At 39.6% G+C, this 25,948-nt stretch overlaps 2 protein-coding genes across 14 annotated transcripts in view; one reads left to right on the plus strand and one right to left on the minus strand.

Moving 5' to 3' along the window:
* Positions 1-3,998, plus strand: part of kansl1b (KAT8 regulatory NSL complex subunit 1b) — a 64,867-nt gene extending 60,869 nt beyond the window's left edge. For all 5 annotated transcript variants that reach the window (XM_034301574.2, XM_034301575.2, XM_053231583.1 and 2 more), the window contains exons 14-15: positions 573-837; positions 1,109-3,998. In XM_034301574.2, the coding sequence (XP_034157465.2) occupies positions 573-837; positions 1,109-1,333 (490 nt within the window). In that variant the 3' untranslated portion in view covers positions 1,334-3,998. The remainder of the gene's footprint in view (positions 1-572; positions 838-1,108) is intronic.
* Positions 3,999-5,742: 1,744 nt separating this feature from the next.
* Positions 5,743-25,948, minus strand: part of maptb (microtubule-associated protein tau b) — a 43,921-nt gene continuing 23,715 nt past the window's right edge. For 5 of the 9 annotated variants that reach the window (XM_026942401.3, XM_026942404.3, XM_026942407.3 and 2 more), the window contains 10 exons: positions 25,234-25,263; positions 22,721-23,950; positions 21,263-21,294; positions 18,914-19,105; positions 18,579-18,633; positions 17,353-17,606; positions 16,992-17,084; positions 15,870-15,951; positions 14,353-14,459; positions 5,743-11,410 (listed from right to left, as the gene is read on the minus strand). In XM_026942401.3, the coding sequence (XP_026798202.3) occupies positions 11,195-11,410; positions 14,353-14,459; positions 15,870-15,951; positions 16,992-17,084; positions 17,353-17,606; positions 18,579-18,633; positions 18,914-19,105; positions 21,263-21,294; positions 22,721-23,950; positions 25,234-25,263 (2,291 nt within the window). In that variant the 3' untranslated portion in view covers positions 5,743-11,194. Of the gene's footprint in view, positions 11,411-12,727; positions 12,846-14,352; positions 14,460-15,869; positions 15,952-16,991; positions 17,085-17,352; positions 17,607-18,578; positions 18,634-18,913; positions 19,106-21,262; positions 21,295-22,720; positions 23,951-25,233; positions 25,264-25,948 lie in introns of all 9 variants that reach the window. The other 4 variants (XM_026942406.3, XM_026942405.3, XM_026942409.3 and 1 more) reach the window with 4 other exon arrangements.

Genomic DNA, 25,948 nt, shown 5'->3' on the forward strand with positions numbered 1-25,948 from the left:
TTTATTCTCTCTCCTTGCCCCCCTTTATCTTCTCACCTGCCCCCCTCTCTCAGTTTCTTTCTTGTTTTGTCTGTCTCTCTTTCTCTCTCCATGTCTCTCTCTGTCATTTCTCTCTCTCTCTCTCTCTCTCTCTCTAGCTCTGTCTCTCTCTCTCACTCGAATCAAATCAAAAACAGCTTTATTGACATGAACTGTAGTTAATAACTGTTGCCAGAGCATTAAGTAGGGTAATGAAACAAAAGATAAAAATGGTAATAAATGTTTTTTTTTTTTTTTTTTTTAAATAAATAAGTATTTAGGTACAAATAAGTAAATATACAAACAAATAAACAGAAACAAATTTATGGATATGTATTTATCACACACACACACACACATGAGAGTTATGTACACTGATGTTCACATGGGAGTAACTTTGGGTTCTCCTTCATTCTTGTGTCTCAGGTTGTGATGGTTATTTACATATTTTGCTGATAGATTGGTGAACCTTCCTAGACTTGGTACTTCTCCTAGACATATGCACATCTCACTCTCTCTCTCTCTCTCTCTCTCTCTCTCTCTCTCTCTCTCAGGTCATATAAGTCAGTGGACGGCCGCAGCACGCCCCTGCTGGGTGGAACGAATCCCTCCACGCCTCAGCCTTCGTCTCCCGACCCGTCTCACTTCCCGCTGCTGCAGGACTACAGCTCGGCCCCTTCACCCTCGCCTTCCAGTCCTGCCAGCCCTGAGCTGCTCACACTCTCTCACACACACACACCCGCCTCCAGAGACTCCCACCGGTTCCTGTCCAACGAGGACACGCGCTGCTCCACGCCCGACACCAGCTACGACGAGACGGTAGGAGAACACACAGCAACACTGCCGCTACTGATAATTAACACAAACACAACACTACTACTACTGTTCCTCATGATCAGTATGACACACTACTACTGATAACACACAATGCCCGCTACATTAACGCTACTATAGATATAAATACTTTATTTTAATTACCGTAAAGATTGTAACACATCAGCTACAGTGATTACTCCGGCTGTCATGTATGTATGTGTTGACCGTGTAAGTTTGGTGCTCGGTCGCTCATTCCTCCGTTGCTGTTCCTCAGCCCGTGCAGCCGTGGGAGCGTCGAACGTTCCCCCTGGACGCAGATCCGGCGCAGGATCACGAGCAGCACGTGTGTCCGAGCAGCGAGCGCACGTTTCGAACCGCAAGACGAATCTCTGGCTGCAGGAGCGGCTCCAGGTCCGAGTGCGAGGGCGAACCTCCGTCACCGCTGGCTGAAGACACGGGCCGGCACAGGAGCAACTCACACAGACACACACACTGCTGAAGCGTTCTGTACAGACTCTCACTCACACTCTCTCTCTCTCTCTCACACACACACACACACACACACACCCCTCCAGCTCCAGCGCCATACAGAGCAGATTAAACCTCCTGCTGTTTGATATTCAAACATCACTTAATTCTTTCACAGTTTTCAGTGAATTTGGCGAGTTGAAGATTGGAAACAAGTAGAGACAACTTCTTTCTGTTTGTTTTTTTTTTTTTTGTTTTGTTTTTTTTGGGTCACTGGAAATGAAACGGTGGTGGCCGTTAAGAGGTGGAAAGCAGGAAACCGAGACTCGGTAGTATCCTAAATCGCTCATGTGCACTTGCTTTGCATTGGAACAGACTGAAGAGATTGTAAACCAGCGGGTTTGACCACAAGCTCCCTATTATACTGATTTAGGTACAACCCAAACACGCACATAAAACGTCTGACCATCAGGCATGTCCTTATTATTATTATTATTATTATTATTATTACTATTATTATTATTCTTCATTTATTTTTTTTCTTCAGCACTTCTCTCTGTTCATTCTCAGCGTCTTTAATGTACGGGGCCAGCTTTAACTGAAATCTATGATTAATCGGCTTCCCGTTTGGTTGATTGCTCGTGTGTATTTATTTCGCCTTTATGTAGCGTGAAAGTGCCCCGTCTCTGTCAGGTTTAGTATAAAGCAGCAGGTCGCGCTTTTAATACACATTCATATACATGTAGGATGAGCTGCGTGTGAAGTTTTTTGTTAAAAACCGATCATGGATCAGCTTTCCGAGGTGTTTAATTCGTACTTATTACGTAACTCGTACGTGCTCTTTCTTTACCTGAGAATGAATCGATTGCAGCACTTAATTTGAGTCGCTTTAGTTTAATCTTGCTGCCTGAATGCTTGAAATCCCCTTAACGCAGGAGAACGTTTATCGGCTTGAACCTTCTTCTCCTCTGTATTTGCACTCTGATGCTCAGCACTGTTCTGTCCTCTGTCCATCATTCCATCACAACGTTGCGTTCGGCTGAAATACGTTCGTACAGCACTTATATTAAAATCGCATTTTGTTTCTAAACTCGTGCCACTCAAAAAATTTTTTAAGTGGACACTGATATGAGAATTTCTTTCCTCTAATCCTGTTCCCTTCTTTAGCAACAGATTATTACACAAAGTGAGGCAGGATCACAGGATCGTTTTCCCAACAAAAAGATTTCATACATTACAATCATACTATACGATCACAGCACCTTTTTTTAAAATTTTTTTTTAAATTTAGTTTTTTTTTTTTTTTTTATCCTAATCACAGTCAATCATACTGGTCAGTCTTGTGGCTGGAACAGAGCAAATCCTCATTATGATCCCTATATGATTCCTAATCAAATCTCGACTCTTCTCGATGTTTTTGTTGCAATTACGAATCACAGTTTGTGTAAAGCTTCCAGGCTGCGTTTGTTTCTGACTCAAACGGCTCGTGGTTTTGAGGGGCGTGGCCAAGCAAGGGAATCCAGAGAGACAAGGGGGCGGGACTAAAACTTTAAAAGTGCACAAAATGTCAATATCTTTGCAAACCTACAGGTGTGATAACGATTCACAGAGGAAGTGACACGTTCCTGTGTCGAGGTACAGATTTACAATTTATTACAGATTTTTGATTTTGCAATTTTGACATTCATGTACAGTTATTCGGACAGGAAATGACATCAATATGATTAGGTCTGATCTGATCAGTGGAGGGTTAAGAGCTCTACACCGGCTCTCTAGCAGTGTTAGGATTTGAGATTTCATCTTTTTGCGAATAAGCACAGAGCCACGATGTTCTTTATTTTGCTCACTGCGTCTCATCTCCCTCTCAGCCGAGTTCACGCTTCTGCTTTCGGTTTATTCAGCTCTGATACCTGCTCTTTTTCGCCTTTTGTCACTCTCATGTCTGACTTCCTGACGTTAAAACACATAAAGCCCTCGTACCATCGCCTTTCTCACGTTCTTGCCTCATTTTTGCTTATTTCTGTTTTTCAATCCACTGGACAGCCTGTAATTCCGTTCGTTACACCATAAGAGTATTTTACACTCGGGTCTGTGTCAGCACATTATCATGAGCTCTCATTAACCAGAAAGATTTCGTTTCACCCTTTAAAATCATCCGTGTGTGTGTGAGTGTGTGAGATATATGATGTAAAAAAAAAAAAAAAAAAAAAAAAAACAACGCCATGAAGATAGACTATCAGCTACTGGCCCAAATTTGTCCGTTCTCTTCCCATGATTAATAAACACAACTCCTGGATGGCGATGGTCTGCTCGGCGCGTTCGTACAGTTTGATTCGTGTTCAGGAGCCAATATCGTTTCCTACACTCAGTTTCCAACATGGTGAATTTGATTGGGGGTTTGGGGGGAGGGGCAGGGGGAGGGGCAGGGAGGGGGGTATTTGGGTAGGAGGAGTCTGGTGTATCATTTAGCATGTAATAGTTTGTATTATAAAAAAAAGAAGAGTATATTTTGTAAATACATTATTTGATTCTTTACTGTGTTTGATTTTTGAGGCTGTAACTGTCCTGATTGTATAGCGAGAAGACGCGTACAAAAAAAATATTTAACAACTTTCTTTACAGAAATAAAGGTGTATGATCATTGGCCAATCTGACAGAGTTTGTGCTTCTCCAAATTAAAAGTGAATTATATTGTATCATTCTTGTGTGATTGTTTTTATTTCATGTTTAAATAATCACCCAATATATCAGGATGGTAAAATTAGTAGATCCATTGAAGATGAATTCTGATACAGCACTTTCAGTGTTTCTCCCTAAAACATTTAATGGGTTTCACACCTGTGTCATGTGATCAAGCTCCTCAGATAAGAGGAACTTCATCAGATCTAAACAAGACCGTGAAGTTAAAACTCACCATCTTGCCCAATTTCGGCTGTGACGTAACAGGAAGTGTCCGTGTGTCTACTATAAAGGACCATCAGTTCAGACACCTCATTAACCATGCTCTAATGAGTCTTAGCTAATAGCGTTTAATAAAACATTCATTGTGAAGAAATTTATCAGGAGAGAAGAGCTAGTGATTGATTGAAGGTGCACTGCGTCTGACCACTAGAGGGCGTCAGATTTTTATGATTTTATTTATTTATTTTATTTTTTTTGAGGAAGATGGGAGGGGAACTGCACTGCGTCTGACCACTAGAGGGGGCCAAACATTTGTTTGTTTTTGGGAAAGTGCAGTACCTCTAATCACTATAGGGCAGTAGATAGTTATTTGTTTGTTGATTTAAAGAATGTGCGCTGAATTTAACCGCTAGAGGGCGCCAGACATTTACTCGTTTGTTTTGTTTCTGGAACGTGTGCTCTATCTATCTATCTATCTATCTATCTATCTATCTATTTACAGTACTGTGCAAGTCTTAGGCACATGCAAAGAAATGCTGTAGAGCAAAGATTCCTTCAAAAATAATGAAATTATATGTTTCTATATTTAAAAAAAAACTATAAAGAGCAGTAAACAGTAATAAATGAAACAAAGTCAATATTTGGTGTGACGATCCTTCACTTTAAAAAGAAAAAAACAGTATTCTCAGGTGCAGTGTGTGCAGTTTTATAAGGAAATGAGCTGTAAGTGTTACTGAGCATCTTACAGAAGCAGCCACAGTTCTTCTGGAGACTTTGACTGTCGACTCGCTTCTTATTTCTGCAGCGAAACCCAGCAGCCTTCATTATGTTTTTATCTGAAAAGTGTCTCTTATGGAATCTGCTGCTTTCTTTACTGACATACAAACATTTTTCTGTAACATTTAATTTTGTGCTGGAAAACTAATGTTTGGAATCTAAAATGTTTTTGTACTGAATCAGTAATGTAGAAGTCATAAAATAAACATCTATAACAAAGTTTGTGCTAAAAAAAAAAAATAAGGTGCCTAAGACTTTTGCACAGTACTATATATATATATATATGTGTGTGTGTGTGTGTGTGTGTGTGAGAGAACCTGTGAGTCTCAGGAAACTGTACACCTACAAGGAGGCTCAATAAGGTAAGTGTGTGTAATAATGAAAGTGTTTAACTCAGTGTTTAAAGGGTGAAGTAGTAGTGACGTGTGCCTCTGACCCTAAACTTTGACATTATATAGAACTGATAGAATTGTACTTACTGTGAAAGATTTCACTTAAAAAAAATCTATTAGCAATCCTGTACAGAATATAATTAAAATAAAAACAACAACATTTAAACACGAAACAGAGACTCGTTAAAAAAAAATTTGCTCTAATTTTCATTTTGCATGTAATGTCTTCGCATTGAAGTCACAATGAGATTGATAAAACTGAACCTTTTACTGAATATTAACATCAATCAACAATCTGTTATTATTCAACATAAAAACTAGATTTATACATACACACACATACACACAGAGCTGAGGACACATGAGAGAGGGGGGTTTAATACCGACTTTATTTCCAAATCCAGGTTCACAGCAGCGAGAGTGAGTGTAAAGTAACTGATAAAACGCACAACTACAGTGAGGACAATCACAACCATTAAGCTCAGAGTGGACTGGAAAACCGCAGCGCAGAGAGCGAGAGTGTGCTTTCCCTGTCGAGTTCACACGATCAAATCCATCAGCCTGCTTTACACAACTTTACACACATGCTTAGTTTTTTTCATGATTTTAGAGCATTAGTGCTGTTTTAATAATAAAGATGTTCAGCAGGTGATGCAAGATGATGTACAGAGATACCTCTCCTTGGGGCTTTAATGATTTTTCCCACAACGCATGATCAATTACTTATTTTAAGGCTAAAGAGTTAAGCCATTTTTGTTTCTATCACCTTGTTGTTTTGTTAAAAACAGGAAAAATGAACCTCCAGTGTTCTGAGGACTCACTGGCATGATCAATCTTGGTAAAAGCTTTAGATAGTGTATATGTTTTTCCCCTCTATCATCTCCTTTTATTCTAATTTTTAAATATAATATTGTGTATGAACAATTAAAGGAACAGTTTGATCAGCTGAAGGCCTCAGCGTACACCATGCGGCTTACGAAAAAATTTTAAAATATGACATCGTGCACATGGCAAGTACCCAAACCGAACCAATTCATTCCAAGATGGATGACTTTGTGGCAATCATCTTCCTGTAGTCGTGGAAATTGTCAAATTTTAACAGCGCCGTCTGCAGGATTGGCGCACTCGTACGCGATGACCAAAATGAAACTGCTGAGGTTTCCACATTAAGTACGCTGAGACCTTAAATCATGTTCAGTGTCTCAGGTTTGCTTCTTAATTTTTTACTAGCGCTACAAGGATAACATAGCTAACAAATAATAGAAGACTAGAAGCCACCGGTTTATCACTCACCTTTAAGACCTCAATCTCAAATCACGAAGCAAACTTAACACACCAAACACGTCTTGGCTGACTGGAGTGCGTTTCATTTTTGCCTGAAATGTCACCTCCAGTTTTGCCTCCGTGGTCACTTTAAACGTGTGAATCATCAGAGGGAAAGAAGCGGCTCGCGGTAACGTTGATACTCATTCACATCCTTGTTATTTTTTCTTTTTTTTTAATATCAAAAGGGAATAAAGCTGAGGTGCATTGAAGATATAAAAAAGGTAATAAATATCAGGAAATAAAAACAAGAACAATGCATTCTTTTCTAACACGTCTCACATCTACAAGAACACTATTAACAAATGCTTAGTTTGGATTTTTGCATGATTTTGTTTTTATTCTTTCATTCTCAGGTTGGTTTAGTGCGTAAGAGGAGTTCATCTCTGTGTGTGAAGTTAAGCAGTAGGTGATTTGTTGAAGCAGATAAATGTTGACCATTACACCAGATTTGTCTTTAATCAAGGCATCTTTTAGAACAGGTTTATAGCAGCTCTGCATGTTTTCTGTTGCATTTTCTTTTCCCAAATCAAATCCTCAGCATTCACTATTTACATTTATCAGAGTTTTAGTGAGCGAGGAAAAGGGAGGCACTTTTTTTTTTAAACTTAACTGTCACTCACATTTACGCCGTGTATCACACATCACTACCTCTATTTATTAAGACTTGTAATATTACTCTAGCGCGTTTTCGGATATGGTGAAACTGGACCAGTTCTATATTCACACACTTGTTGGAGCCGAACTACATGCAAAGACGGTTCATGAGGCAGCGCGATGCATGTTTATAAATATTTAAGTTTAAAGAGGAAAGGAGTTAAACAGCATAACATCCACCACCAATATAAAGTGATCATTTTCTGATTTTTGACTTTAAAGGAGTATTTGTATCTACGAGCTGCTGCTGTTATCATAAAGACTGTCCTGAAGCTCCTCCCAGGACTTTTATTCACAATCTGCTCATACTGAACATCCTGTAAACACACGTGGTACTGTTTGTCTTTACTCTTCTACACCTGTACACTGTAATGATTTAATAATCACACTATCCGGTGTGCAGGTTTCTTCATGTCGTCTCAGTACTTTTTTCCTGGGTCACCTCTGGATTTCTGTAAAGCTGCTTCGTAACAGATAAAATAGAATTCAGACAAAATATGACATGTACACAAGGTTTCCTCTTCGTTTCAAATGTAGTTGATCAGTAAGGACATGTTTGTTGTCTGAAGATAACTACTGGAGCTACGAAGGGAAACTTCGAGCTGTCAGTTTGTCTAAATAATCCCCATATCATTTGGCTCAGTAATATTATTTGTACAGATTATAATAACAGAACACGTTTAGCAGAATAGCTAAAAGCCACACCTCCTACCCAAGTCTGACACTGAGATGAAGCATTGAATTTTTTTAAAATAAAGAACAGTGTGTGACTTAATATTATTAGCCATGTATTAATAATATTAATACTATCATGCTCTTTGGATGGTAGGAGCATCATCTCTTTTCTGTCAATCACAGTGACAGTAACCAATTATAGGCATGTGTGAGCTCAGGTATGCGGAAGAGGGCAGACAGCGCTTTACTCTGAGTGTGTTACGCTGCTCTGTGACACAGCATGAGCAGCAGTTTGAAAAGAAAGATGCTTTTAGCTAACTTCATGTCTCTTGGAGGAAGCATGTGATATCCTTCACCCTCCTGATTAGTAGCTGTCATGTGATAGGGGAGAGCTGGCTGGTGGATGGGAACTGGCAGGTGAAAACAGAGGGAGGAAAAACCCACATACATGAGTTGTAGGTATGAGATACTAAAAAACTCCACAAAGACGACTGAGTGGTGTGTGATGGTTCTGATTTAGATTTACAAGCTTGTTAGCTACATTAGCAAACTTCAGACAGCAAAAAAAGGAAGAAAGAGAGAAGAGGAAACCTTTGTTTACGTTTCATTTTCGGTCAATATTTTCTCTAAGGTTTGATCTTAAACTTTAGAACAGATGTGCATATTTTATCACTCGAGGTGTGATCTACTCAGGTGTTATTTATCATATTCAATCGCATGGAATAATGTGTTTATTAGAGCAGCTCATCATCAGCACGAGTGATCACTAATGTTCAGGATGTGGAGTTACTCAGTATGTACGCTAAAAGGAGGAAAATGAGTACTTATCTGTCTGTAATTAATCTTAATTGATTACTGATTGACTGAACTGTACACTGAACATGAAGTATAAAGCTGTGTGTGTGTGTGTGTGTGTGTGTGTGTGTGTGTAATAAGTTTTTACATTACAGTACAGCAAAATGCACGAATGCACATTTGAGGCTGAAGACAGGCAAATTTCACAGGTAACTATTCACACTCAGAAAATTAGTGAATTTTTTTGTACTGAACTCTAATAAGGTTGTAAACTGTACAGAGATCGCATGAAACATTTATCTGTTAGAATATTCTGTAGACTAAGACGCAAGGCTGCACTGTATGCTCTTTAATCACCGTCAGACCTGCCAACCCTGAAGAAGAATCATGTGTCGTCCTCCATTTTACAAATCACTTGTCTTAACGTCCCTTGTAGAAACTGGGACGACATTTTCCATTAAAATAATTGACACTTTCCTGTTCACTTTTTTTTCCCAGTCAAAATTTTCATCTGTTTTTTTTTTCTCTTCCTTTTCATTTTTAACCATTTTCAGTGGAAGCTGTTCAATGCACCTAATCACGGCAAAAATATCATGTTAGCAAGTGAAAATGTCTCAAATGTAGTTGAATTTAACTATTTTAAGGTCACAATAAATCAAAAAATACGATTATTATACCTGTTTCTAGACATTTCAAGCTTGTTCTATTGGCAAATAATTGTTCTAACTTTATTTATAATTTAAAACGGGAAATGTGTGAAATCATCTAAAAACCGGCTGAATAATCTTATTTGATTTACAATAATCTCATAATAGGAAATATTGCATACATTTGTCTATATTCAAGATATGTTCACATGCTAAGCTTTTTTGCAGTGTAATAAATATAGAAAACTGACGTCGAACATACACTGATAGATTTTATTTCACGTTAATGAACTCAAAGCATGTCTTTCAAGTGGGAAAACTGAATCGAGTCGAAACACTACTAGCGTGATATGGGGCGGGGGCGGGGCTATCAGCGATTTCAAAACACTTACACAACTGTCAATCATTCCAGATTCGCATGTCGATTTTCTCTGCCGTTTGGAGAAAAAAAGAAGAGTTTTTTGTGTATTTTATTTGAGTGAAAGTTTAAATACGGAGTTCTTACGCAAAATGCATAAAGGTTGGCAGGTCTGCGATAACGATATCAGCTTTTGCGCCTGCAACATGGAAAAGATCCACAACTTTTAAAATTTTTTATTTATTTATTTATTTATTTGTGATCTGTGAGCACTTTGACCTCCACACAAGTTTTCTGTTGTTGTGTTACTCCAAAAAATAAAACCAGACTGATGTTTAATGGTGACGAGCCACCGGTTTATCAGTTTGTTTAATATATTGCAAGGTTGTATCGTAATGTAACTGCGACATGTTTTTAATCTCTATCGCGCGGCCCTAGTAATAATAATTACAGCATCTGTTGTGCATGAATGCAAATTTCACATGTTCACTAGTTTATGCATTAGGAGATTAGTATATTACTGTAACTAATGTTAACGCTAACAATGCTCCCGTTTGATTGCAAAGCTTCTGCTATATAAAACACAACTGTGTGTGTGTGTGTGTGTGTGTGTTTAGCCTGGGTTGTATATTTTATAGTTTGACAGCATGATAATGTGCATGAATTCTGCAGCGAACATGTGGATAATTGTCAGGATGCCAACAAACTGCTTAGTCATTCTCAAAGTCGGCATTAAATACCGTCTCAGTGCTTCCTGGTAGCTCGTTTTGGCTTGTTTTCTCCCTCACAGTCCAATTTCAGGTAGTATCTATTAATATATTTAAAAAAAAAACAACAAAAATTACAAATCCCTACTAGTGAAGGTGAAATAAATTAATAAAGGGTGATGAGAGGGAAGCTTTCACAATAAGGCAACTAAGCACAGAGAAAGAGAGAGAGAGAGAGAGAGAGAGAGGGAGAGAGAGAGAAAGAGAGAGAGAGAGGGAGAGGGAGAGAGAGAGAGAGAAAGAGAGAGAGAGGGAGGGAGATGGCAAAGTCGGCGTACGGTATAAAGAGGATGTTTTAGCATTGTAGATGGGCTTCTATATGCTGTGACTGACCAAACAGATCAATACAGCACCGTATGAGTTCAATTAATCAGACAGAACAGGACAATAACATTATTAATTATCAGTCCCTTGCAGTCAAGAACCAAAATTCATGGAGAAATCCAGCAAGCACCTTTTTTTTTTTTTTTTTTAACAGACTGAGGTGAAATGCTTGTTTTTTATAATTTTTTTTAAACCTTTTTTTTTTTTTAAATTGCCATGTTACAGCCTTGCGTTTGTCTCGGTGTGGAGGTGGTCGAGGCGCAGCGGGAGGTCGAATCACAGGCCCTGTTTAGCGAGTGAAGCGGTCACCTGGTCTGCGAGCGTGGACAGCTGCGGCGATTCACTCATGTTGATGCTGCCAGAGGAGGAAACTTTGCTGAGGGGGCGGGGTGAACCCTCTGCTGACACGGAGGGGGATTTAACCACGATGTCTGCGCCGTGGTCAGTGCGAGCCTTCGCCTGCTCACGGAACATCAGCTTATGAGACTCAATCTGATTGGAGGAGAGAATGAAACATAATTACAGAATACAGGCCAAAAAAAACAAAAAACAAAAAAAAACAAAACCCACCAGGAAAATCAGCAGCCTGTAATCCAGAAACTCGGTTCTGGTTCTCAGGACTAAAACAGTCCAAAAAAATAAATCTGTAGCTACGTTTATTAACATGGGGGGTGAATGGGGGGTGTATTACTATGACAGGAGACAAGATATACCACAACAAGACCCGCCCTTTTTAATACATATTGTATTAAAATCAGAAAATCGTAGAAATTCTACGTTGTTCTCTAATGACTAAACTGTTAAAGCCTATTCTAGCACTTTCTGTAACTGTGTAATTAAACGTACACTCTGCTGCTTCATCGTTTACGGTATTTAATTTCATCCTCTTTCTTAAACAAATGATTCCCTCCAGAAAGTGGGGCGACAACTGATTTGTGGTCAAATGAGTGTTTTTTCTCTCTTATATATGTTCTGTATCTCACTTGGGTGAATATCGTATTAGCCTGGTGCTAACAGACAGTAAATTAAAGACAGGACCGCCCACTAACAACCAGCAAAAAGTGAATTGAGTGACATGAGGTGAAAAACTATTGATGTAATTGCCTCTTTTTTTTCTCTCTTATGAAGTTAATAAGACAATAAAATGTACTTTCCCATGAAGGGAAACTTACAGTTACAGCTTTGACTGTTACAAAATGCTGATACTGGAGACTCCTTCCATAAACGTTAAATTAATGTCTCCTTACAGAAAACCTCACCATTTCGATGATTATGTTTTTCTTTTTATCCATTTAAGGCCCTGTGCATGAGTTGTTACTATAGAAACGATAACGTGCTTGAACGAGCACATTAATGTTAATATTAATGTTAATATAGTATTAATGTTAATATAAAGCTGTGAGATGAAGCAGGAGAATTTTTACAGAAAATCAATCAACACCTTCTGACCAATCAGAATCAAGAACTCAACATCGCTGTGGTATTAATCATATTCATTCTTATGTTTTAAACGTCAGTGAGTGTGTGCGTTCTGCGTTAGCTACAGAGGCAACATTAAAGGTCAGAACGTTTATACTGACTCTAATTGTGCTAACATTTAACACATGATTTTTAAGAATGTAGACTTGCAAGGTGAACGAAACATGTTTTCTGTTTATATAAAACCCCGAATTACTCACGGAGTTATTGTAATTATAATATTTAGTGAAAATAATTGTGATTCTGGTTTCAGCGGTTATCCTGCAGCACTAGGTTTGGCTGCTGATAGAGTTTAATGAGGAGAAAGGCCTCAGTGGCTCGTACACTTACTGGAGTGGTTCGGCTTTAGGGCACTGACTTCCCCACACAGGGGGTCAGAGAGTGTGTCCCCATTTGGGTGGACGGAGGCACTCGAAGGCCCCGACTCTGCTTCCTTCCCCTTCTCTCTCTACAGCCATGAGAACATTCACCACAGGGGGCGGGGTTACAAACAAAGTTAAACGTCAAAAGTTAAATGTCAACAAAATGAGACCGAACAGAAACAAACTGGTGAGCAAACAAAAGCTAAAGAAATTTAAAACGCGGAGTGCTGGACAACACTGAATAAGAAGAACAAAAAAAAAAAAAAAAAAGACGAATAATGATAAACCCAAAGCAGAACATTGAGGAAGGAAGCTACAGATGGAGGACACAACTGAGAAAGTGTGTGTGTGTGTGTGTTAGAGAGAAGAGGAAGGAAAGCAAGACATCACACAGCTCATTGCTCCAATAAACACCACCGCAGGTTTGGCTCAGTGTGTGTGTGTGTGTGTGTGTGTGTGTGTGTATACATCTCTCTGTGGTTTACAACATGAGCAGTAAGAGTGTGTGTGTGGGGGGATTTGCTTGGAGAGAACTTATTATCCATCTTCAAACCAAAGAATAAAACAATAAACAATACTTTAAGCACAGAAGAAATAAAATCAAAACATGTCTGTGTTTGTTCCTGTTGCTGGATTTCGGCCGTATCGTGTGTTTCAGCACAATAAAATCCTGGGGAGTTTCGCTGAAATGTTTTTGAAACTAAATATTTTTTTGTCCTTTTGGGTGAAAAACCTTATGCATTCTATGTAGAAATCTACAACAGGTCATTTCATTTCATGTCTATCTATCTATCTATCTATCTATCTATCTTTCTATCTTTCTATCTATCTGTTTAGTTTATATATCACCCTTCAAACATCTAACGTGGCTTTACAAGAACACTAGGTAACACCACTGAAGAAATAAAGTGTTAAGTGTGAAACTGTGAAACACACTCGTCCTTAGCAACACCAACAATCTAGCTGGTTATTTGATGATTTATTCTGTCTAGTGTTATTTGATCTACCGTATACACACTCACATGTGCTCGCAAAAATATCATGTGCCTGTCGATGAAGTAACTGTTATAATTTCGAGTGTGTTATTTTCCCCTGCGTTTAAAAGAAAGCTCACAGTGCATTCTGGGTAATGTCTGATCCTGAGGTCTATACACTGATCCCTGCTGTGATCCCTCAGGCCTCCTCTGAACGTCACTGGAGTTAATAAAGTAATGGGACGAGCCGTGAGACGACTCCAGGGAGGTAAACCGAGGGGAGGTGGAGAGGGAAAGTCGATGTTAGAACAATCTGGACCGCAGCCCAACATATAAAAGACGAGTGAGGGAGAGGTGTAGTAAGCTGCTACGCTAGAGGAGGACAGAGAGAAGATGTCTGTAAGCAGGAGGAGATGTGACGTGAAGTATTAGCGTTAGCACACACTTAGTGTGTAGCTTTTGTTAGTTACAGCTGTAGTTGTTATTGTGCTGTTGAGTTTCATGAATATAACATCAGGGAATCAAAAACATAAAGTATTATTTCCATGTCATTAATCTGAGCGTGAGTCTTGTTTATTTTGTCATTAGTTAAGTGTGTAGCGTGTAAACAGGAGCCTACCTTCTTGTTCCCACCTCCGGCCACATGGCCGATGTTGTCCAGAGATCCCACTTTCGACTGAGCTTTAAACTCCAGCTTCTCTGATTTGATCTCCACGTTTCCGCCACCTGCAGTCAAGAGTGTACATCAGTTTTAAAAAACAAACAAACAAACAAACAAATCCCAAAAAATACGCCTCACACGAATCCGATCATGCAAATATCTGTTTTTTTTTTTAATTTGTACAACTTGTATGCATGAAGTAAAATGCCCAGAACATAACATGCAAATTCTGGCTATATTTAATTCTGCAGCTGTTGCATTGCAACAACAACAACAACAACAAACATTTACTGATAAGGAAAGCGTTCATGTGTAGGTCACGGGAAGTCTAACTACTAAACACGTACTGTATATAAATATGATTCGCATTTCTGTCACCAATGATTTATGAAGGTCGCTGTTTAAAGTTAGAACATTTGACATATTTGAACAAAGTCGGGCTTTGATGATTGCAGCTATAATATTTATTATTATTTATAAGCAACAAAAACAACAACAGTCTGATTTGTAAGGGTGCTTTCACACTACACTTTTTTTAAAAAACATATACAGATGTGATGTGAGGGAAAAAATGGCTCACGCGATGTGCAAACTGTAACCATAACAACGCTCTTAGCAGTCCTAGCTAGTATCAGCTAACTAACTAGCCTAGCTTGCTCTCTAGATTCGATCTGTTACTGCAACATTGTCATACTGACACGAAAATATATAATATGAAAATATGATGCTGAAAATCTCCTAATATTCGCTCACTAACAAAACAAATTTTCAAAACCATGTTTGTTTTCTTGTTTGCTCTCCAACTTGCGACCTGATTGGTCAGGAGTTTAAAAAGCATTTGATGTCACTCAGAGCATTTCTGAAAACTTTTTCCACTTTCCAACACGATACTAAATAAACACAGACGCCAGAAGAAGTGACCAGTTTCCACCCACCTTAAATCACCTTACGGCTGTGTCCCACAGATTACATGTAAATCTATACGTTTGCTTGCGACTGAATAAAAAAATGCTGTGTGTGAAAGCACCGTAAGAGTGCTCGCTGTCTGGTTAAATACAGAGTGTCTCGAAATTATCTTTAACACTATGATAAATGAATTATAAATGATTAAATGAAAACGTTGTTAGCACACTCATAGAATTACCAATCAAAGAAAGTTTGTGTGTCAAAGACCCCAATGTTTTTTCTTAAAGTAACGAAGGTAGAAACATTCAATGCGAGCACCGTAAGCGATGCACAAAACATCCAGGCGATAATCCAAATGCTGCAGCGACATGTTCACACCAGTGAAACTTGGTATTCAGAAAAACTTAATGTGTTTCTCTGCCTAATGGGGACAAAGCCAGTCCTGGTTGACTCTTATATTGGATAAAAGTTGATAAAAGTACAAATACTACTACTACTAATAATAATAAATCCTCAAGCGGTGTGTTCATTTCTAAACTCAAATGACCGCCAGCGTCAGGCTCTTTTACCTGGTTTATGGTGGATGTTGGCCTTCGAGCCGCACTTTGACTGCACGTTGCTCAGATCCATCTTTTTGTTCACAATTTGAACCTGGACACAATGAGAGTCAGACAGAGCAGGACGCAGAGAGTCAGACACAGTCACACAGACGCTGCCAGGACACAAGTGGAAACATCAGCACATCAGAAGATGCAAAATAATTCAGGCTAAAGCGGAGGAAAAAGTGGTAGTGGTCAAGTATTTTTAGACGTCACGTAAAACCCTTGTTTTGATGTGTGCAGGTAAAATATCACAGCATCAGTGATGTCTTTCCAGTGCTTTCTTGTTTTCTCATAAGGAGTGCCTTTTTCAAACACATTTGTTGCTGTTGTTTACTTCACTGCTGTCTCAGGATGCAGAAGTTTTACACTCCTGTGCCCTCACCATGTTATCTGGATTTCAGCAAACGTTCTGGGGTGCTTTTTTTGGTGGTTAAACAAATTCATCATGTGTCCTCGTTGTGCCAATCTTGCCTTTGCCTATTTTGTGAACAACTGTTGTTTGTGCTATGTTTGCACATGTTGTTTTTGCTGTGTCCATTCTGTAAAATCCAGCAGTTCCATATACAGTAACTGATGTTGAAAATTTTTAGGCACAACTCCTCCAAGCCACTGTGTTGCCAAAAATTGAGGAAGACACAAGGAACTGCCTGCTTTTGGCTATTATTGTTATTATTTTTTTCCCCCCATGTGTCTGTCAGAGGGAATGTGAGCTGGACTATCGTAATAGAGTAAAGTTTGGTTCATAAAACAACTTGGGATGCTATGTCTGAGTGTTTTCAGCATAACGGATATTGCCCACCTCTAGCTTCCTCCATAAGTCTATTAGGTGGACCTAAAGTTGGCTTGAGGAAAAGGAGGTTAAACCCCAAAGCTCTGGTCAGGAATATGCTTGATATTGTCTCTGAAGTTGACTGCACAACAGAACAAGGTCCTTCTTACTAAGAACAGTCATCCAGAGAGGCAGAGGAAATGCCCACAGCCAGAGGGGTGTTTGTGGAGCTGCTGCTCTAGCGATAGAGGTTGGAGTATGAATCACAGGTCTGAGATACCTTGGCCACACTTTTCAAAGGAGGGAGCTTGGTTACTCACATTGCCACCTCCTGGAGAGTACTTGATGTTGGCTTTGGAGTCACACCTTGCCTGCACACTGGTCAGATCCATCTTCTTGCTGGGGATTTGCACCTAGGAAGTGAAGTGAGAAGATTGACAAAGGCCTAGCTCAGGAGTTCACGGCCTCGGATGAACATGTGGCCGATTTCCCAACTCAGTGGGGCTGCATTCAGGGATGTAAAATGAGGACGGACGAGAGAATGTAACTGGTAGAATTCACTACCATTTTATAACAATAGGGAGCATTCAGACATTTCCTCTGCCACTCTCTTCCAGGTGCAACAAGAACATCATTTTTGATTGGAACCTCGGGTTAAAAATCTGGTCTTGCTAAACTTACCTTTCCGCCCCCAGGCTGATGTTTGATGTTCTCAGTTGAACCGATCTTGGATTTGACGTTTTTCAGGTCAGGCAAGGGCGCAACAGGGGCAATGGGTGCGCGAGATCTGAGAGACCCGGGAGATTTGGGTGGAGTGCGCACCACTGCCACCTTCTTCACCTGCTGCCCAGGTGTGCTGCTGCGACTGGCCGGAGATTTCGGGGTGGCAGGGCTGCTGCAGCCGCTACGATCAGGAGTCTTAGGAGATTCGGCTGCTGGAAAGCCATGAAAACGCAAATTATTCATCATAAGCATCGTAGATATGATATGATACTACTAGTTATATATTATTGTGGGCACATCAAAACGTGTCACGTCTTAATATATAATGGACAACGTTAACAAATATTTAAATCTGGTGATGAGGTTTATTTTTATATGTTTGAAATTTACGTTAGACGGGATTGCTTCTCCTCAGTTTGGAGTTACTTTCATTTTTTTTTTCTCGTTCAGGCCCTGGTCGCAAACAAAAAAAATCTAAATTATCAAAAAGATCCAATAATAAAATTTTCAGTCTACATTAATTAAACTGTACAACTTTTACATTTAAGGCTGAAATAATTTTTTGTTGCTGCTATTGACGGAGCTGAAGTGAAGCATGTTAGCTAGATAACATTTAAATTGGCCATAAAATTTTGAATAATCAGATTTTTCTGCTTATTACATACTTTGTACATACACCTTTACTTTAAGAAAACATAAATGAACCAAGATGTGTTTTTTTAAATACATGCAGTAACATATAAACATTCAATTACGATGATTAAAATCACAAAGTGAGAATATGAATGCATTTTCAAAACATACACAAATATTTGTTACTGATAATGAAGAAGAGCTTACACACTAAATGTTTTAAACATAGAAATTAAATCGTCTGACCTTAATTTTGTCTTAAGGGTATGCAAACTGAACTGACTTGACAGCCAGCAAGACACACGACAAACTCTAATATACATCCACACTGGCGCTATTTTTAACATCGTATTGTGATTTTCCTGTTTCTCTTTGCCATAAATGAAGTTTATAGGTATATACAGTATAAGCATACAGCTTTGTGGTAGGATCCGAGATGAACCAGTCATGCAGCACAACACAGATTTAACCGAAACTGGGTGGAGTCTATGTTTATGGTTCACTGGAGTAAATCATGGGGACAAAACCTAGGGGACAAAAATGCAACTCACCAGGGATTTTGGTGCCAATTCCCTGAGGTTTAGTCTTCGTCTTAGCATCACCGGCCTACATATGAAATAAAAATGAAACTAAAATTAGCATGCAGTAGGACTCATGGCTGGAATTGTTTGGTTTGTTCAGCAATTTTTGAGATAAACAGTACTGACGAATTTCTAAGCCAACCCATCTGAAGTTTGTGATTTCTGGCTTATTTCATATATCATTCTTTAAATAAACTCTTGGAGAAACTCATGAACAGCATCAATGTGCCATTCAAATGTCCAAACTCGAACAGAGCAGAGAGGTGGACCGGGCAGTGAAAGGTCACAGGGTTGTGATTACTCACTGTGGCTCTGGACTCCTTGGCTCCTGCAGTGTGTGGTTTAGATTTTAGAGAAGCGGCTCTGGCTGAGGCACAAACAGGGGCAGAGGGAGAAGCGGAGGTGGAGATATGTTTGGATGGGGGCACTGGGATTGATGAGGCTCGTTTAGTGGTGGAGTTGAGTCTAGCTTTGCCTGGTGTGGATGTGGAAGGGGTCTTTTTGTGTCATTGAGAATGAGAGGGAACACAAAAGAAGTGTTAAAATAAAGTGAACATAAAAGAGCATAAGCAGAGAACTCAAAGTTATAAATGTTATGAGACAATGAGATAATGATATAAAGTCAGTAAATTAAGGTTAAAACTGAAAACAATGGACAACAGAAGTTACAAGTGGTTAATGTATAAAGAATAAATGACTACAAAAAAAAAAAAAAAAAGATGAATTCTCCCATTGTCAGAGCTTAACATTTTAACCGTCACCTTTTACCACAGGTTTTAAGGTATCATGGACTGACCCACACCACTGTCAGCCCTCGCTCAGCATGGCGATGGCGAGCACCGCTGAGACTCACTCGTTGTTCTTTATGTGCTTTTATTTAAGTTTTGCCATGTACCTGTGTTTTGGTTCTAGTCCTGTCATTGGTTGGTTGCCTTATTGTGTTTACCTGTTCTGTGTCATATCATTGATTAATTTGTCCATTTGTTCCCTGCAGTTCTTTAGTATCTTTGTGAAGTCTTGTCCATCGTATTGTGCCTGGTATTTATTACGCTACCTACATAGTAATTAACCTCCAGGCTGGACCATAATGCATCTCAACAAACTGTATTAACAGGCCAGTATCAGAGCACTAACTTGTATTAGCTCAAACCTTCTTGGCTTCTTTAATTGATTTATATTCTGCCCATCTCCTTAATCTTTTATTTTAATGCCCTTGCATCCAAAGGAAACAACAAACATGGACATTTGGGCCCAATCCCAATTCTATTTTATACCCCTTCACCTACCCAAAATATTCCCCTAAGAACTGGGACACCACTACTGTACCGTTACACGTCATCATACGTCATCTAGGTCCTAATTCTCTCTCTCGAATTGGCAATATTTGAGAAAAAAGTTTAGCGATTTCTAATTATTGAGGGGGACTAGCCCCATTCAATGTCTTTGGTGGTTACAGCCCGCATCAGACATGAAAATATGTTGTGGCACTATCGTGCAGACTGTAATGATATGACGTTAGCAAACTTTAGCGAATTTTTGCAAACATTTCTTTGAATAACACCACCGTAAATATGAACACACGATTGAATGTAACATAAATCAAATGATTTATGTTCATTAAAATCTTTATTAATGTCAATAATGCTTACATTTGTGGGTCTTTTTGTTCGCTCGGGCAGCCATTTTGCCGCTGTAGCCGGTTTACGCTGAGATAATTCATACCCCTTCGTTTGAAGTGTGGTCCAGAAAAATCTTCGTTTGAATGGCTATCTGGCCCTTCCCCTTCCCCCTACCCCTCCAACCAAAAGAGAATCGAGACACCCCTACCCCTTCACGTGCACGTGCGAAACGGAGGGGTAGGGGAAAGGGGAAGGGCTAAGGGGTAGAAATGGGATTGGGCCTTGATGGACGAACGTTAGTATCGGCTTGGAATCGCTGATTAGAATCATCCTGTGTGAGTATCTGTAGATTTTAAAAGTGCATTTAAGAAGAAGCCTTTATTTGTCACATATATATTACAGCACAGTGAAATTCTTTTCTTCGCATATCCCAGCTTGTTAGGAAGTTGGGGTTTGAGAGCAGGGTCAGCCATGATACAGAGCCCCTGGAGCAGAGAGGGTTAAAGGCGTTGCTCAGTCAAGGGCTCAACATTGACAGCTTGGTGGTGCTGATGCTAGGGTTTGAACCCTCGACTTTCTGCTCAGTAACCCAGAGCCTTAATTATTTAGCCACGACTGCCCACCACTAAGGGAATCAGTTGTTCATATGGACACATTATTTTCAGAATAAATAAAAATTTTTTTTCCTGCAGGCAATCTGAATTACTCAAGTTACAAGCCAATCAATCAGAAGTCTAAAAACTGTCAGAAATTATAAGTTTTGAAGTCTGATTTGGGTCAGAAGTCAGTAAAATTAGGGACTGCAGTCCAACTCGAGTTCTGAGTCTGACAATCAAGTTGCCATCCTATGAATTTCCATCCAGGATTTGATGCCATTTGACTTTTGACACCAACTTATAGATTAAATATTTATTGGGCTAAAGATTTTTTTAATGTGACATTGTAATATAATACATTCCAAATAGTACCTGTTACGTGAAACCTGGATCATTTAATACATTTAAACACAACATACATAATCCACCAGCACTTTACCTTTTTATCAGCTGCTGCTGCTCCAGGCTTGGCTGTTTATAGAGATAATGAGCAGATTAATAAGTCCAAGTTCATGTTTTCGACACTGTATTCAAGTCAAAGCTCATGTTTTAGCAAAAGAATGCAAAATTAATTGAGCTCTGCAAGGCCAAACTAATTACAAAGTGCATTTGATTTAATGGTGTATTAATGATGTAGTTTAAACTCTGGCTGCAATTCTATCTGCATTCTGATGACCTGGAAGACCAATGATGTGACATTTGTCTGTTTTTAATCTTTAAAATGATACGTTTAGTCCCTTTATGTAAGTCTAATCAGATTTGATTAAATGTAAGTTTAATCAGATTCGCTTTGGGAAAGTTGCAATGAAAACTTCCCTCTCGTTTTAAAAGTAATATTTGTTATTTTGGAAAGTATTTCTAGACCTATGATAATACAACAATTGCACTTCACCTCATAAGTAGCTGAAGACGCTAAAAATTACAGACTGCATCTTTAAATTTACCCATATTTTTTTCCACGTCACACGTGGATGGTCCCTCCCACCTGAAGAGATCGCTATACTTTTTGCTTAGACGAGAGACAAGGTATAATTTTGAAGAAAATGAACAACCGCAGTTGGGCAAATATGTTACGTGACAAAGCATACACACATAACAGTATTCCGAGGCCTTAAGAGAGACCGTTCTGGAAATACTGATTTGCTTTACAATATTTTTAGAATGTTACTTCCAGCTGCACAAAATTGACATTATAAAAACTTTGTGCTAATGTATATACAACTAAAAGTGTTGCAGAGAGGTTGTAGAAATGTTTACAAATATTATGTAAAAACATCCTCAGAACACAAAATTCAGAAAAATCTTCTGCTAGCCTAAATTTTGGAACTGGCCTGCATCAGCTGATTGAGATTACGCTTACGTAGTAACAAGATATATTGGAATTAACCCTAATTCCTATAGTTCATGTAAACTACTTAGCATATAATTGACATATGTAAACCTGTGAACAATTTGTTTGAAGTAAAACAATCAACTTAGATAAGATAATGTGTGTGTGTGTTGTGAGGGAAGGATGTGATACACATAATACTTTAACGATTGTCAGTGATGCACCACAGTCAACAATCATGCACAAGTGACATGCGAAAAGGAGGGTACAGTGAAAACAGTGCCAGCAACACAAATAATGCTCAGAGTTAGTCACAGACGCCAACAACAGTCACGAAAGGGAAGGAAAGACAGATCACAAAGAGTCACAAAGAGAGAGAGAGAGAGATTTAGTGGCTACAAGCAGTCCGTTTCTTCAACCGAACACTCGTTTTGATTGGCGGTGTACGCTTATCAGAAAGGGCGCTGCTTAGCTTAGCTTAGCTACTTGACAATAAAAAAGAAGATCTGTGGAAGAAAGAAAGAAGGTGGTTTAGAGGGGGGTTGAGGAAAGGAAGGAACAACAGACCTTTGGACGGGGCGCTTGTTTTTCGCGCTGGCGCGGCGTCTTTTGAGGGAACTTTCTCGAGTTTTGTGGTGGATTTGGGGGCAGGGGTTGCATCGACTGCAGCAATGGGCTTCTTTGCTTTTTTAATGGCAGCATCTTTAACAGGTGCTGTTTTTGTTGGTGCTGCTTTAATTGGTTCTGGAGGACAGGGTTCACCAGCATCAAATTCAACATCAGCAAAAGCGGCTGCTGCTTCTTCCGGTTGGGCAACAGGCTCAGTGCTTTGTGCTGCTTCAACAGTAGCAATGAGATCTTCGTCAGTTGTCTCCAGGTACTTCTCTGGTTTGTCGTCTTTGGAATCCTCAGGTTTGGTGTCTACTTCTGGCTCCATCGTGGGTACTATGACCTCCTGCTGAGCTGTAGGAATACTGATCACTTCCACTTCCTGTTCTTGCACTGGTTCATACTCTTGGGCTTCGCTCTGGTGGTCAGTGATGGGTGACTCCTGGGTGTGATCAGGAGCAGTACTAGGGGACAAAGGGGAACCAGGGTCAGCCCTGCAGGAATCAGGACTTTTGCTCTCTGGGGGAGTCTTATCAGAGCCATTTTCCCAGCGGTCAGGGGTTCCCTGATGAACAATCTCGGATTCAGTGTAGTCAAATGACAGGCCTCGTTTCTTTGCTTCATCTGGAGTCATTTGGGGTTGGGATAGCATGTCGAAGGGCTTAATGTCAAAGCTTTCTTGTTTCTGTGGTGACACATCTGGGACAACAGTGCTGTGGACTGGAAGAACTACTTCTGTTTCATCTTGTTCTTCTTCTTCCTCCTCTACATCTCTTTCTTGCTCCTCCTGTTGATCCTCTATGATAGAACGACTATCGGGCATGGCAGGACTCTCCACCAACTCTTTCTCCTGATCAGATGTGAAATCTTTGCTCTCGTCCTCTTTACCATGCTTCTCAACTTCCTCTTCCTCTCTCTCTTCCTCTCTCTCATCTTGAAAACCACTGGGAATGTGTTTCCCAACCAGCTCCTCTGAAGGACTCGTCTTCACCTGGCTGTCAAAGCTCAGCACTGCCGACCCTAAACCGTCAGCTTTGGCAGCTTGTGATGCTTGTGGAGACATGGGTGACTGCTGTGGGCTAACAGACCCATCCATGTCCCCGTTCAAACGCTCCTCTTCCCTGTCCATAGACGCCGCGCTGCTTCTACCACTGTGTGGTGGAGAGAGCCCCTCTGGTGTTAAAGCATCTGATGAGCAGGAGGTAGAGCGATAGGAACAGCCACAGACAACACTGCGGGATTAGCAACACACCAAGACGGAAAACAAAGGCACCAAGAAACCAAAGATACGAACTCATACCAACCAGATAAAAGGGCCCAAATATAAAACAAAGGAGAAAGAAAGATATTCTCGCCAGTAAAACAGTAAGGACAGAATTCAACATTCATTTCTTAGAAACGTAGCACATGTTTGAGCTGCAGGCACTTTTATAATAAGCAATGTTTGCTAATCTTTGGCACGACTTAAAGCACCAGTAGGGAATAGCAAAAAAAAAAAAAAAACAGCCTCTTGGCTTCAAAGTTAATTGAATACTTTACTTTCGAATACTACTAGGTAACAATCAGTCCAGCCCATAATCAGAACTAATCCATGATAGATGATGATTATTGATATTATCTAGGCCATCTAGTGGCAATGGGATCAGTTACTATGATTTTTTTGCAAAATGTCAGCTATTAGCATGACCGACTTGCAGTTTGTTGCTGACTTGCTATTCCTGACTGGGACTTTAAGTGAAAATAGCAAATGCAAGGCTACAGCATGGACAGCAAGAGAACAATAGAACACTACAGTGGCAGAAATGTGGTTTAATGGCTTATAAAAGTACCTCACAACTCGTTCACAGAATACAACTTTCAAACCAAAGAAATAAGTCAAAAACACAACAGAGAAAACAAAAGCAAAGCCAACACAAATGATACACCCACAATGACCCAGTAGCATTTCTGTCACTTGTACCATGTGAAAAGCTTTGCGGGGAACATGACTTGAGATGGTGATGAATTGGCCGCTGCACTGGCTGATGCATTGTCCATTTGCAAATAGGGATTGATGCAGAGGATACGTTTTTTTTTGTTTTTTTTTTTAAATTGGAGTACAGCAAAACATATGATGCAGAACAGATGATTTTTCATCCTGTTCAAAGTCTGACGTTATGCTGCATTTTTCTACGTGTACTCAACATGGTACAGTACGTATTTACAGGAAGAATCATTAAGTACATAATTAAACACAGCAACAAAACTGATTTTCTTAGAATCAACATCTGTCCCGTTTAAGGCCTGCCAATCGTAGCCCGTTGAATAGAGATAAAGGCTAATACTGAATTCCAGTGTGTATGCAGTAGCAGCTGAGATGGAGTAGCTGAGAATGAATGCTAGCAGAAGACTGAAGTACGTGTCATAAAGACATCTGTTTCCTCCAAAGCTAACCACTGAGGATGGAAAATGAGGCTTTACGCCCAGCATACCTTCACCTGCTCCTGCTGTCCCTGGTGCAGCTATCCGTCAGTGAGGGAAAAAGAAAGACAGGAAAGAAACAGTTAAATGATTCAGAAGTGACACTTGGTTAAAATCTTGGCAGTCTCATTTACAGCTTGATTAGTTACAATACAGTGCTGCAGAATTCTTGATTCTGATTGGACAGCAGTTCCAGGTACAAGACAAATCACAGGTTTATATGAATGCACTTGTTCTAATCCTTTATTGTTTCTATAGTAACAACCTATACAGGCACTGGTATGAAGATGTTCCGTGTAAACATATAAAAAATCATGTGAGCAGATTATTTAATGTTTATGGAAGGAGTCTCCAGTGTCAGTGCTTTGTAACAGTAAAGCTCTAGTTTTAAGTTTTCCAACACAGGATTATTTCATTTAAAATTATTTCCATTCCACGGGTATGTATACTTCAAGCTAATAGCCATTAAGGGCACAGACCTGCTAGCATCAGCAACAAGCTCTGTAACATTAAATATTTATATCTTGCCTAATGGCACTCTAATTTTTCTCTTTCTGCTTCTAACAACCTCCAGCCATAGGATGTGAGGGGTCTAATGGTCCGAAGTCCATTATCTTTAACAGACTTGATTGCCAAGATTGATGAGATTGCTGTAGCAGAAGACACACTGAGTTTCCTACCACAGCCAGGCTTCTTCTCTTTACATTATGACAACAGGTTTTAACT

This window comes from Pangasianodon hypophthalmus, chromosome 29 (genome assembly GCF_027358585.1).
Source record: "Pangasianodon hypophthalmus isolate fPanHyp1 chromosome 29, fPanHyp1.pri, whole genome shotgun sequence".
Lineage (NCBI taxonomy): Eukaryota > Metazoa > Chordata > Actinopteri > Siluriformes > Pangasiidae > Pangasianodon > Pangasianodon hypophthalmus.